General features: G+C 41.2%; 1 protein-coding gene across 4 annotated transcripts in view; it reads right to left on the minus strand.

Moving 5' to 3' along the window:
• The window catches only part of slc8a2b (solute carrier family 8 member 2b), a 208436-nt gene that overhangs the window by 24299 nt on the left and 171360 nt on the right, over positions 1–12777 (minus strand). For all 4 annotated transcript variants that reach the window (XM_076873475.1, XM_076873473.1, XM_076873474.1 and 1 more), the window contains 4 exons: positions 11746–11871; positions 11357–11552; positions 9164–9294; positions 1938–2311 (listed from right to left, as the gene is read on the minus strand). In XM_076873475.1, the coding sequence (XP_076729590.1) occupies positions 1938–2311; positions 9164–9294; positions 11357–11552; positions 11746–11871 (827 nt within the window). The remainder of the gene's footprint in view (positions 1–1937; positions 2312–9163; positions 9295–11356; positions 11553–11745; positions 11872–12777) is intronic.

Consider the following 12777-nt stretch of genomic DNA (forward strand, 5'->3'; position numbering starts at 1 on the left):
ATAATGGTAAGAGAAGACATGCGAATAAACAAGAGGAAAGAGGAGGAAGTGAAACAAGCAGAGGATGGAGACGAGCAAACATCACCACGAAGCACGCAGCAGCTGAAACCTCCCTCTGCCCATTCCTCTTACTGTTATAGAAAAGTTCAATAAAATATACATTTAGCTGGAGTGAAGAGGTGAAAGCATAAATTTCTAATCAATAACAACTTATTTTGAAAATCATACACTCTCTTTACTCCATCCCCTGAATTATTCACCATTCAAAGATCCTTATCCTCTTTTGTGGGCATAAACACGCAGAGCAGCAAAGTCTGAAAGTGAAAGATTATTTGTTTTAATGCATTTTCACTAATTAACTGCAGCAGGAGGCCAGAGGGCTCTGAAATACTCAGCATTTCAAATGAACAGGACATACATCACCCGACCCAATACCATCCTAAATTAATGTAATTGGTCAGATTTTAAATCTTCTTTCTTTCTTTGCTTGCTGACATTAACGCAAAAAAGATCTTCGATTGGAACAAAAGCTTCAGGTCCCAGAATGAGCAGATTTATTTGATAAAATCTGCAGTAGCACATTTTATCAGCCCAGATACGATCTTTTCATACAATTGTTATTGTTGGTATGTTAGCACAGTTTCATACAGGTCTGTGTTCTTGTTGACATGCAATCCTACTGGACATATTTACAACTTTGTTTACAGATGTTTCTGTTCTTATTAACTACAGGAGGAAGAAAAAGAAGCAAAAAACAGAAAGAACTAGAAAGAAGCGATGTGCATCTATCCACATCAACTGTCACAGATTTGGCATGAAGTGTAATTGTTGTAATGCTTTCTTGTTAATGACACTGGTCTTTGAGTACCCAGTTTCACAGGTACTCATCAGTCACTGCTCTGAAATATTGCTAATCATTAACAGCATCAATACCGTCATCAGTGAGCGCTACTTGGTGTGTCTTCCTGTTTGTTCTGAAATCAATTTCCTTTGTTTTTGTGGGTCTCTAACTGAAGAAACCTACCCTGACACTAAATCATTGTAGTTTTAAAAAAATATGTTTCATCTTCAGCAAATTCCATTTTAAAACATTAGCTGAGGTTTACTCAGCCCTTTAGTTTGGAGATGAATTATCTGACTTTCAGGAGTAGGACCATCTGCCACCACCAGTCCCCATCGAGGCCTTCCCAAACCACAGCTCAATTCTTGATTAAGCCATTCGCCTTTATCGCCTAACAAATGCTGTCAAACCTAAAATGGGGACGTGGGCCCAGCTAGTGAAATAAAATGTAAATGAACCAGGACAGAGGTAACACAATATTCTGTGTCATGTTCTATAGAAACTTAGTTTCCCCCACATATTCTAATTCTGATTGGGATGTTAGTGGTACTGGGGATGGATGAGTGCATGCAGTCACATGGATAAAGGGACAAACAATGAACAATACAGCGTTTAAGATTTTCATCTGCATCTTCATTGACGAGGAGGTTGTGGAAAGTTAATGACAGCAGCCTAATCAGCTGCTGGTTTAGTATGTTTCTTGTAGCCTGGATGAACTTCTGGAGCTGGTAGTCCTTGTTCTGCTCTGCGTAGCGCCACATGAAGCGGTTCCTCACCTGCTTCTTGTGTGGTCAGAGCTGCCCAGCAGCAGGACAAGGACTATCATTACCAGCTGGAGTCCAAGATGATGACATTAGAGTCTAAAAGATGATGGTCGAAAGCTGCTGAGTGATACTGAAGATCAGCACAACAGTGTCCTGGTCAGAGTCTTGGTCACAAGATGGTTGATTTTCAAAATAAAAGCATAAGAGTTTCATTGGTCGTGTTAGATGTGTCCACTCAAATGTTCCTATACAAATTGTGAAAAGCTTTCTCCTCCCTATTACTTACATGTCAAGAACCAGAAGAAGAGCAGCATGATGTCATCCTGACTCACCTGGTCTGGTCGTTGGTGAACTCCAGCTCTCCTCGGGCTTCCTCGAAGTCTTCTCCAGCCTTGGCGGTGCCTGACTCGGTGTGGTACGGCAGGATGACTGTGCCACGGGCGCCTGAGTTGCGCACCACCGTCAACTCCATTGTGCCCACGCTCTCACTCACCCGTACCATTCGTTCGCTAAACGTGAAGATGCCAGCATGGTCGTCATCCAGGATAGTCACCGTGGCCACCAGGGGCTCAACTAAGCGAGCTTTGGGTGCGGCACCCACTTCGTCGCTTTCAAACATCCCCTCTGCATCACCAACACGCAAATTCAACAGGCGGACAAAGAAGTGCTCGTCCTCTTCAAATATGTCATCATCGATTATGCCAATCTAGAAACAGAAGATACCAGAGAACAGCGTGAAACTTTAGCTCCAAACAGGTGAGTGTGAGTGAGATTCCTGTAGTGATTAATAATTCCTGGTCAGTTTTTGTGTTTTGGATTTTAGAGCAAAGCTCAGTGAGACCAGAAGACAGAATAAAAGAAACATCTCTGTTCAGTGTCCTTCATGTGTAATTATTAATTATTCAAATTTGGACATAACATGTGATTCCTGAGCAGAATCCTATTAGTGAATAATAAGAAGCTTCGGAGAGCTCTGAGGTGGAATTATATGGTCAAAGAGTGAAAATGTCTCTATCCTAGAAGGCCACTTCAACAACAATCCCAGTATTATGTGGAATGCAGTCATGCTACATGCGCTGAATTTAAACTGAACCCTGCTCAGGATGCTTAAGCGCAGTGTTGTTGTATCTGGATGGCTGAGGTGAATATCAAGAGCCAGTCTTTTCCCTCAGTTGCTGGTTCTGTAGTCAACTCTATCCAATCATGTCACTGCACATTAGCAGGTGGCAGGTGGGGATTCCCAAATCAGATCAGGTCTGCGTGTCCAGCCAAGCCTGCCACAGATGGAAGTGTATAAATGTGACTTTTTCTTGCAAGAGAAATAAACACTTAAAAAATACGAAATATCCGGGAGACGTGGAGCTTCACTATAACCCATAAAGAGTTCTGTTTATATTATTATATCCCCTCTCTGTCAGCACTGCTTTTGCAAAAATGTAGATAAAAAAAATCCCTATTAAATTTGATTCATGCCACTGTTTAGACAAAATACAAAAAACTAGTGCTGTCAGCGTTAATTTCGCTAAAATCACGTTAACGCTATGACCGCATTAACGCGGCAAATCTCCGTTGGTGAGTTAACGCAGATCGCCCCTGTGCGTGGTGCTGTACGACGCTAACGTGTTAACGAGCTAACCGCACTAACGCGTTGGCGTCGTGCAGCCCCACGACGCCAACGTCAAACAGACTCAAACAGACTCAAGGACAGTTTTACAACAGGGCAATAGCCCTGATCAATGCAAATAGCTGACCTGACTGACTACCTCCCTGGACTTTTTTTGGGGGGGGTTAACAATGGTAAAAACAGTACTAATAATAATATTTATATTTATAACAAGGTGCAACAATAATTAATGTGCAATAATAACAGTGTGCAATACAAATACACTTGTTCTTCTTTTTTATTACTAAGTTATTATACTGTGTTGTGTTGTTTGTGTTGCGTTGCGATGTGTCGTATCGTGTCGTGTTGTGTTATATGTAGTGCCGACGTAGGACAGTTTTCCAATTTCATTGTACTACTGTACTATGTATGACTGTGCAATGACAATAAAGAGTTATCTTATCTTTTATTGCACTCTGTCATACGGCATCACTCATGATTTGTTGTTTTTACATCCCATAGTGCACACAATAAGGAGACAAGGGAGAGAGAGAGAGAGTCACGTCTGATGACAATTTAGTGCCTGAAGAAAGAGTTACTTCAACAAGCTCCAACAAAGCCCAGTACTTTTCAAATTATGCATTTCTTCCTGCTAAAGCTGGAAACTACAAAGGTGTTTCACCACTTGAAGCAAAAACACACCACTGAGTAGAACGAGGAGGAGATACAAGCAGCAAAAGTAAAAAGCAGTTTAAGTAACTTAAACTCCTGCATAGGTAGAAAGTATCTTTCAATTGTATTATGTGACAGTACTGTGCAGTGTTGTATAGTTCATTAGAAAATAAGGATGTATAATTCATTTACTGATGCCTGGAAGCGTCAATAAAATATCAGCAATGTTGACACCGTCAATTTTTTTGAAATATTGTATAAATTTTAGGATCTATTGCCCAACCAGCAAAGTCCGTTTGTTTCTATAACCCATTAAAACACAATAAATGTTGGCCAACGTACTGTACAACCAGTAAAACCATCAAGCAGTGGGGGAAAATGGCACTGTGAATTAAAGCTAGTCTGAAAGTGAAGAGGTCTGTGAGAAGAGGTGAAGTTAGTGAGTTAATTGACCTAATCTGACGTGGGAGGCTATTGCAGAGTTCTGGAACATTAACTGAGAACAACCATTCGGCTGTAAGAGCCAACTGGGAATTAAGAATAGCTGAAAACTGCTGATCAATGGACCCGAGAGAGAAGCATGGATCTGATAGGTAACGTGGATTAAACCCCTGCAAGTACTTGTATGAGAAATAATGTTTTTATAATTGATCCTATACATCACCAATTTACTTAAAAGTCTAAATTTAAGACAAGAATCAAAAACATACAAATCAAATTCTTTACCTGAGGTTTGAAACATGATGTCAGAGACCCAAGAACCATGTTGGGGTCTTCTCTGTTTTCTTTATATTATTGTAGGGTCTTTACTTCACAATATAAAGCACCATCAGGCAACTATTGTGGTTTTTTTGATGCTATATAAATAAAACTGAATTGCATTAAAGTAATAAGAATTCAATTAGTCTGATTTTAAATGGATTTCTCTTTGTTGTGACAGTTGTTTTTATACTGTTCCCTCATAGCGCCAAGAGTACAACCAGTACACTTTTTATGTGCTGACAAATTACATAATAAACTGTAAATCTGTAGAGCGTGGACTTACAAAAACATTGTTTTTAAGGCATTTGTTAAACTAGTCTTCAACTTAAATAATCCTTTCATGTTGTTTTTAGACAGTTTGGACAAAATTAAATATCTGAAGACATCAGCTTCAGGGAGTTTTACACACTGATTCATTAAATGAATGTCAGAATCAGAATACCTTATTAATCCCAAAGGAAATTATGGGTTACAGCAGGCTGCATGCTGGTTGGCGCATGCGCACAAAGAAAGGACCCCTTCCGACCATATTTAGGCCCATCGGCTGAACAAGACAACAAAATATGAGAAATCATATCAATGTGTATTTGTATTGTTACAGTCAAATTTTTTTTAATTTTTTAAATCTTGGTTTTGTATTTTCAATCTATTTCAGTTTCAGTGAGTTTCCTTTGTGAGTTCATGTTAAGTTTTTTGGTTGTTTAACTCTAAAATGATAAAAGTAGCAAAACCTCATCAGGCTGGCTCTGATAACAATGTAATCAGTCTGTCAAAGACTAAAACTAACACATTTTTATCTGATTTTAGTTAGTTTAGAGAACAAACAATATATTTTTTTAAAGATTTATTTGGGCTTTTATTATTTTCATTACAGAACAGCAGAGCAGACAGGAAACGAGGATGGAGAGCGGGTGAATGGTCTGGGGTGGAGTTAAACTCTGCTCTATAGCTCTCAGCACTCTTACAATATTATTTGATGTTTTAGTTTTGGTTTAGATTTAGTTTCCTAGAATAACCATCGCTTATAGCACAGGCATTGCTGTCTCTTGTCTTGAGTGTTTCCTGTGCTAACTGCTAAACACCAGAAAACCAAAGTTCTTGAAAATCGTATTTATTACCAACAAAAGTGCAAAGAAATGATGACGATCATTATCATTAAACTACAACTCAGTCACCAATGAAAGACTACCCAGAGTGTTTATTGGATTCAGACAACAGTAACTCTCCTGTGTCGTTTCTAATACAAAGCTGTGTTTTATAATTGAATGTCTCATCTCTGTTACTAATGGGGCTGATTTGCCTACTTCAGATACAGCACAGACCTTCATTCAATCAGCAAACATGAAGTGACAGTTAATTTAATCTTCATTATGCTGAAGAAGGAAACTTTGTGCGTGGCTCTGTGTGAGGCCACAAGCATAGCGCCTGGTCTGCAAATAATGCAGATTAAAAATTGATCAAATGAAATTTTGTGCCTTAAGTAATCAGACAAAGTAATGATCAGCTGCATTTATTTGACTGGAATAAACTGTGCTGAGAAGAGGAGACACGTTTTCAGAACTGCTAATTGTCTCCTTTTTTTTTGACACAACAATTATGACTCTTCATTACAACAAAGAGTGCTGACAATGAGACCTGTTATTGGCTCTGTCAGATTGATCTCTCTCGTATAGTCAGAGCCTGTGAAGGCTGCGGTGACCGTCACACAGTGGAACTAATGCGACAGAGAAAGTGGAGCTCTGGCAGAGAGCTGAAGTATTCAAGTTTAATTGGTTTCCCTGCTGCTCGTTTCTAACTGGAACGGCGTTCGATGAAATCGGTGCTGGTGAAAAGGATGACACCGACCTTTGTAATATAGTTACTCCACATCTGGCCATCCGCTCACTCGTGGTGGAGGGGCCAATTTATGCTGCCAGTTTTTCAGATGTCCACACTTCTTCTTATTTAATGTGGCTCTTTAGGCTATTGTACCACCCCTCCACTCATCCCCACTTCCTTCTGATCTCCCATCACATTTTGAATCCAAGCACGGATTAGCCGGCTTACCATGTCTCCTTTTAATGCAGACAGCATGCAGCACTTTAGAGATAATATTCTTGGTTTCACATTAAGAAAAACATCTTTATTGTGTTATTTGATCCCAAATTCAAAGGTTTTGATATTTGTAGTAAAAGATGGGGAACTCTGAAGCACTTCACTTCACTGATCATCGAAAACTAAACTAAAAACAGTTTTTTACAGTAATAGTGCTGAATTATTGGAAGCAGCAGGCAGTTTTTGAAGGTTGAGAAGGAGGCAGTACAAACACGTTCACTTAATCACAAAGGTACTGGAATCTTAAAATAAAACGCAGATCTTTAATGAAAAAGTAATGAGTTAGAAAAACACAAAAACCAAGCTTGAAAAAGGGTTTCATCTCTAAATGTGAGTAAAAGCAAGAAGCAGCAAGCTCTGTAAGTTATTTTGAGCCCTTGATTAAATGAACAGGAAGAGACTGACTGACATTTTAATTTCAGTGGTTACCAAGATACAGAAACTGTGTCTGACATCTGCTTGTCGACTTTTCTTCAGAAGTTTTAAAGGTTGGGCTGAAAATGGTGATCCAGCGTAGAAGCACCAAAATCCCACAGTTCCTCCTCACTTAAGTGTGACGTTTTTTTACACATAACTCAAACATCTGGATTTTTTAAAGCTTTAGGTTAGGGGAACATGAGTGCTCAGACCGACACAGGCAGTATCAGCTCATTACTGCCTGCTTGGCTTCACTTCCACTAATTTGAGGGGCTGAATTGGACGTCTCCATCGTGTTTGTGCTCTTTGTGCATCGGTGAAATGTGCTAACAAATAATATGCCGTGCAGTGAGAAAGAGTCAATCAGAGAAGTCTCTGTATCGGGTTCTGAGAGTCAAAGTATTTTATTTAGATTAGCACTAATTAAAAGGCATCTGTGTCGTTGTGACGGAGCTTTAAAATGTCCAGAAGCAGCTTGTTAAACAAACTTGCTAGTCTTAGTTAATAGATAACTTAGCAGTGAACCAACACGACTGGTTTACGTGAGAGGTGAGTGATAACTGCCATCTTTGGGATTACAGAATTGCCACAGGTTTCAATATCATCTCTCTTTTTTCTAATACTTTAATTTTATGTTTATAATTTCAGCTGCTCATAGATTCTCAGCAAACCCGTGACTTTCTGCTTTACATTCATGTTAGTGGGAACAAACATAACCCACATGTAGAAGCAGCAGAATGAGCAGTAGTAGTCTGACTGGAAGTAACAGTATTTTTCCCTCCCAGCCGCGAACCCGGGCTTCTGTTTTTCCAGAGCCTTTGTCTGTCTCTCCTCCCGGGACTCTCATTATGTATCTCCTCATCCCTCTCCCACCTCTTTCTCCTCACTTTGATCTCCTTGGAAATCTTCCCAGATTTCACAGTCACTGTGGAGGAAGCCCGCAGAGTGTTTGTGCATTTTTATAAAGTAAAACTCTCAGTCCAGAGCTCCTCCTGCACCAAAGCTGGTGACTTACCGTGTGTAGGTCCTAATTAGAAAATCAGCTGAATTAGAAATCTCTTCACCAACTTGGAGCTCAAAGCTTTTGGGATGAACTGACAGGTATATTTCATAATTCATATAATCAGCTATACAGTTTCCCACAGGGATCATTAAAGATTCAACTTGTCTCCAAAAAACCCTTCAATAAATCTTTAACACTGAAGTTCCCTTATTGTCAAACTCATCTTCCATCTGCCACGATGAAGGAAGAGAGTACTCTTAAACTGTGTCTGTGTCGTGGTCACTGCTGTGTCCTCACTTCTCTTTTTGTTCCTCCTTTGTGCTTCTAACACTTTTCACTGTTTCTTCTGTGCATCAGTGTCTGAGCCTCCCTCTGTCTGTGTTCACTCGCTCTTTTTACTTCCTGTTTTATTATGAAGTTTTTGCTTTGTCCCTTTCAGAGTTTAAGATTTATAAGACTGCTTCCACGTTCAAGCTTCAGCCGTGTCTTGTTTCCCTGTACTTGTATTTCTGCCTCTAAGAAAGCAAAACTCTTGAGCGTCTTGGATCCAAATGGCCAACATTAACATACCAAAACCTGTACAGGGAGAACATGCAAACTCCACATGGAAATGCTCAGCCTGACTTCAAACCCAGCGACACTAATGCTGCGAGCAACACTGATAACCGCTGAAAGGCCTGCTACAGTTTCTGCATCCATAAGATCCATGCCAGGGTCAGCTGGGGTCTGAGTGATGTAACTTTTAACATCAGATGGTGAGGACAAGACTCCCTGTAGTATTTTGTGATTGTGTAAACTGGCCTGAGCTTATATAAAAGGAACAGCTACTCATCCGTACTGTCAGCAGCTGTCCATGTCCCCAACAAAGTATAAGCCCCACCTGAGTCACTGTTGTTGTGTTCCTGTGATTTTTTGTATACGGTTAACCTTGTGTTTCTTTGTTTTTAATAAAAGGATGTTTTTTAAATGGCAGGTTATCTTCTCTTCGCAGTCTTCCCTGAACTCACCTTGATCTCTTTGCAAGTCTCTCCAGGCTTGAACACCAGCGTTCCTTCGGTGTATTCGTAATCTGATCCAGCGTTGGCTGAACCATCTTCTGTTCTGTAGTCCACATAGAAAGTATTCTCTCCCAGACCACCTAAACAACAGAAATAAAACACAGTTACACTGGATATATTACACAATATTATTTCTGTGAGCTGTATCTATCTGTACTGTGATGTTCACACTCTTACAAAACCTATATAGGAAGATAAGCTGACTCTCAGTTACTTTTGCATTTATGTTGCTCGTGTTTTTCACCAGCAGATTTTGTTTTCCTTATGATTTCAGAACTGAAGCCAAAGCGCTTTGAGCCAACTGTTGTTGAGATTTGGAGCGATATAAATAAATAAATACATATGAATAAAACTGAACTGAATTTAACTGAAATACATTTATTCAACATATCTAAAGAGGGACTCTATTTTAAATTTGGATTAATTTAGACTTCCTTTTACATGCTAGTGATTGTCTTGGAGTGTCTAAATCTATTCATGACTAAAACTGGAGGTGGAAACCAGACCTTTGTACATAAGGTGCACAAAGGTCTAATGAGTGAGATTTTTAAAAAGGAAACATGAACAAGCTCGCAACAAGAAAAGAAACGATAAAGATAGAAGGAACATTTTGTTCTTTTTAATATTAGCAGATCTGGGAATTGAAATGCAGATAAATTAAAAGTGCAACAAGCTCCAGCTCGCACTGGAGCGGTTCGCAGCCGAGTGTGAAGCAGCGGGAATGAGGATCAGCACCTCCAAATCTGAGGCCATGGTTCTCAGCCGGAAAAGGGTGGAGTGCCCACTCCGGGTCGGGGATGAGTTCCTGCCCCAAGTGGAGGAGTTCAAGTATCTCGGGGTCTTGTTCGCGAGTGATGGGAGAAGGGAGCCGGAGATCGACAGACGGATTGGGGCTGCAGCTGCAGTAATGCGGACGCTGCACCGGTCCGTCGTGGTGAAGAGGGAGCTGAGTGTAAAAGCGAAGCTCTCAATTTACCGGTCGATCTACGTCCCTACCCTCACCTATGGCCACGAGCTGTGGGTAGTGACCGAAAGAACGAGATCGCGGATACAAGCGGCAGAAATGAGCTCCCTCCGAAGGGTGGCTGGCCTCTCCCTTAGAGATAGGGTGAGAAGTTCGGCCATCCGGGAGGGGCTCAGAGTAGAGCAGCTGCTGCTCCACATCGAAAGGAGCCAGCTGAGGTGGTTCGGGCATCTGACAAGGATGCCCCCTGGGCGCCTCCTGGGTGAGGTGTTCCAGGCATGTCCCACCGGGAGGAGGCCCCGGGGCAGACCCAGGACACGCTGGAGAGATTATATCTCTCGGCTTGCCTGGGAACGCCTTGGTGTTCCCCCGGATAAGCTGGAGGAGGTGGCTGGGGAGAGGGAGGTCTGGGCTTCTTTGCTTAGGCTGCTGCCCCCGCGACCCGGCCTCGGATAAAGCGGATGAAAATGGATGGATGGATGGAAACATGAGCAAACGAATTTAAGAATTTGAAGGAAATAGTCATGAATCTACAGGCTGAAATGTATGCATCTGGATTTTTGACACCAGAATATGTGTGTGTGTGTGTGTGTGTGTGTGTGTGTGTGTGTGTGTGTGTGTGTGTGTGTGTGTGTGTGTGGGAGGGGGGAATCCTATTCAGCTGTATTATGTATAGCTGTCCATCAATCAGTGCCTCCCATCTAGGTGCCTTAGAATCAGGCATATATATCAGAAACTCTGACATACTTAATAAAGCTGTGTGAAAAAATTGCTTTCGTACTGTGACCAGATGGATGGGTCAAAATGTGGTAGCTGGTCATTGACAATTACTCCAAAAACCCCCAAAAACCTTTTCTTGGGATTCCTCAAAACAAGCTACGTGAATTTTTTTCAAACTGCTGTGTTAAAAAAAGAAATTCTGTTTAAGCACGGGTTACTGCAGGCTCTCTTTAAAGTGCTTCTTCCATAAGTACTTTTACAAGTAATTAAATGTCTTCCTTTAGGTTCAGTGGAGGAAACTGACCACAGGTCGGATCAAAGACAGAAAAAGTTTAGATCAAATGTTGCACTGATTTGTAGAACAGAAAGATTTTATGCTTTATTACCACAGCAGCTCTCAGCCTCTTGTCTTATTTATGTGGACTCATTATAAGCTTATGCGTAATTCATTTCGCTACCTTGACACGCCACAGCCAGCATCAGGACGCCGCAGTTCTCCATGCACTGACTGTGAGGACTCTCAAATGAGATGCGGCTGCACACAGCCATGTCGTCGTCTTCTGGGGCCTCCTCATCAGCTACGGCTGTGCGCCGCGCGTGGTCCGCTGCATGCTTCTTCAGGACGTTTCCAGCTCCGATCATCATACGAGTCGCCTTCAGGGAGAGGAAGAGGAGGATGAGGGGTTAAAGGAAACAAAGAGTACAGAATCATTTTTAGAAGCCCTTGAACTACTTTATGAGTTCCCACAGTTCTGGACAACCTTGTGTGTTTACCTCAGGGCCTAAGAGAGAGAGACAGTGTGTGTGTGTGTGTGTGTGTGTGTGTGTGTGTGTGTGTGTGTGTTACCTGAATGCGGTAAAAAGCTCGGCTCTTCTGCTGGTGCAGCAAGGCGTAGTAGTTGGCCAGCTCCACCAGCTGGTCCAGCTCTTTATCAGGATATTTCTGCTTCAACTCCTTCAAGATACGAATCACCTGGAGGAAAGATGAGAGGACACAAATATGCTTAAGATGGAATCGACACGACAGAAGAGCGAGACATTCTCATCACGTACAGTTTCTGCAGACACGTTTCCACTCACGTAAAAGAAAAGAATTTCTCACTGCCTCCAAGACTAAATATTTTATATGTTTTCAGGCTTTTTTTTAAATTACACGTCTCAGATATATGCACAGCTTTTTTAGGACTTTGATTGGATCAATGCAACACTTTGATACTTTTCTTTTTCAGCCATTCTGTTGCAGGTTTGCTGCTGTGACAGATGGTTGTGACTCCAGAGTACTTTGCTATGCAGAGGAGTTTCTGGTCGACTCCGGGTCCTGTGGCTGCCCAAATCATCACTCCTCCACCCCGTGTAATAGTTGGTATGCAACTGGTATGAACTGCTGTGCATCGTGACCAAACATTGGTCTCGTCTGTTTGAAGGACATCGTTCCAGAAATTTTGGGCTTTGCTCAGACATAATTTTGCAAACTTAAGCTGTTCTGTCTTTTTTAGAATTCCTGGGAAGACTGAGGAATTGTGTTAACACACAACTAATGCTCCAGACCAGCAAACTGTCAAAACTTCTGCTTTCACAGAGCTCATCACACTTGTTGAAGATCAACTAATCAAGTGCAGTTTGTTAGCAGTGTCTGGCTGCTCTTTACTCTCTCTCTCCCCCCCCCCCCTTTGGATACAGTACAGGTACATTTAGTTTTTTACAAGATTGCATCAAGTCTTAGAGATATAAAATACAAAAAAGGCTAACACAGAAATATCTTATATACTTTTTCAGTTTCATAATAACAGAATCACTGCATCTTTTCTCTAAAAGCTCGAGCTATCAAAAGGATGACATTTTGAAATAATAACCTCCAACAACTTTCAAGCATTAAAAG

Source organism: Maylandia zebra, linkage group LG14 (assembly GCF_041146795.1).
Source record: "Maylandia zebra isolate NMK-2024a linkage group LG14, Mzebra_GT3a, whole genome shotgun sequence".
In the NCBI taxonomy this organism is placed as follows: domain Eukaryota; kingdom Metazoa; phylum Chordata; class Actinopteri; order Cichliformes; family Cichlidae; genus Maylandia; species Maylandia zebra.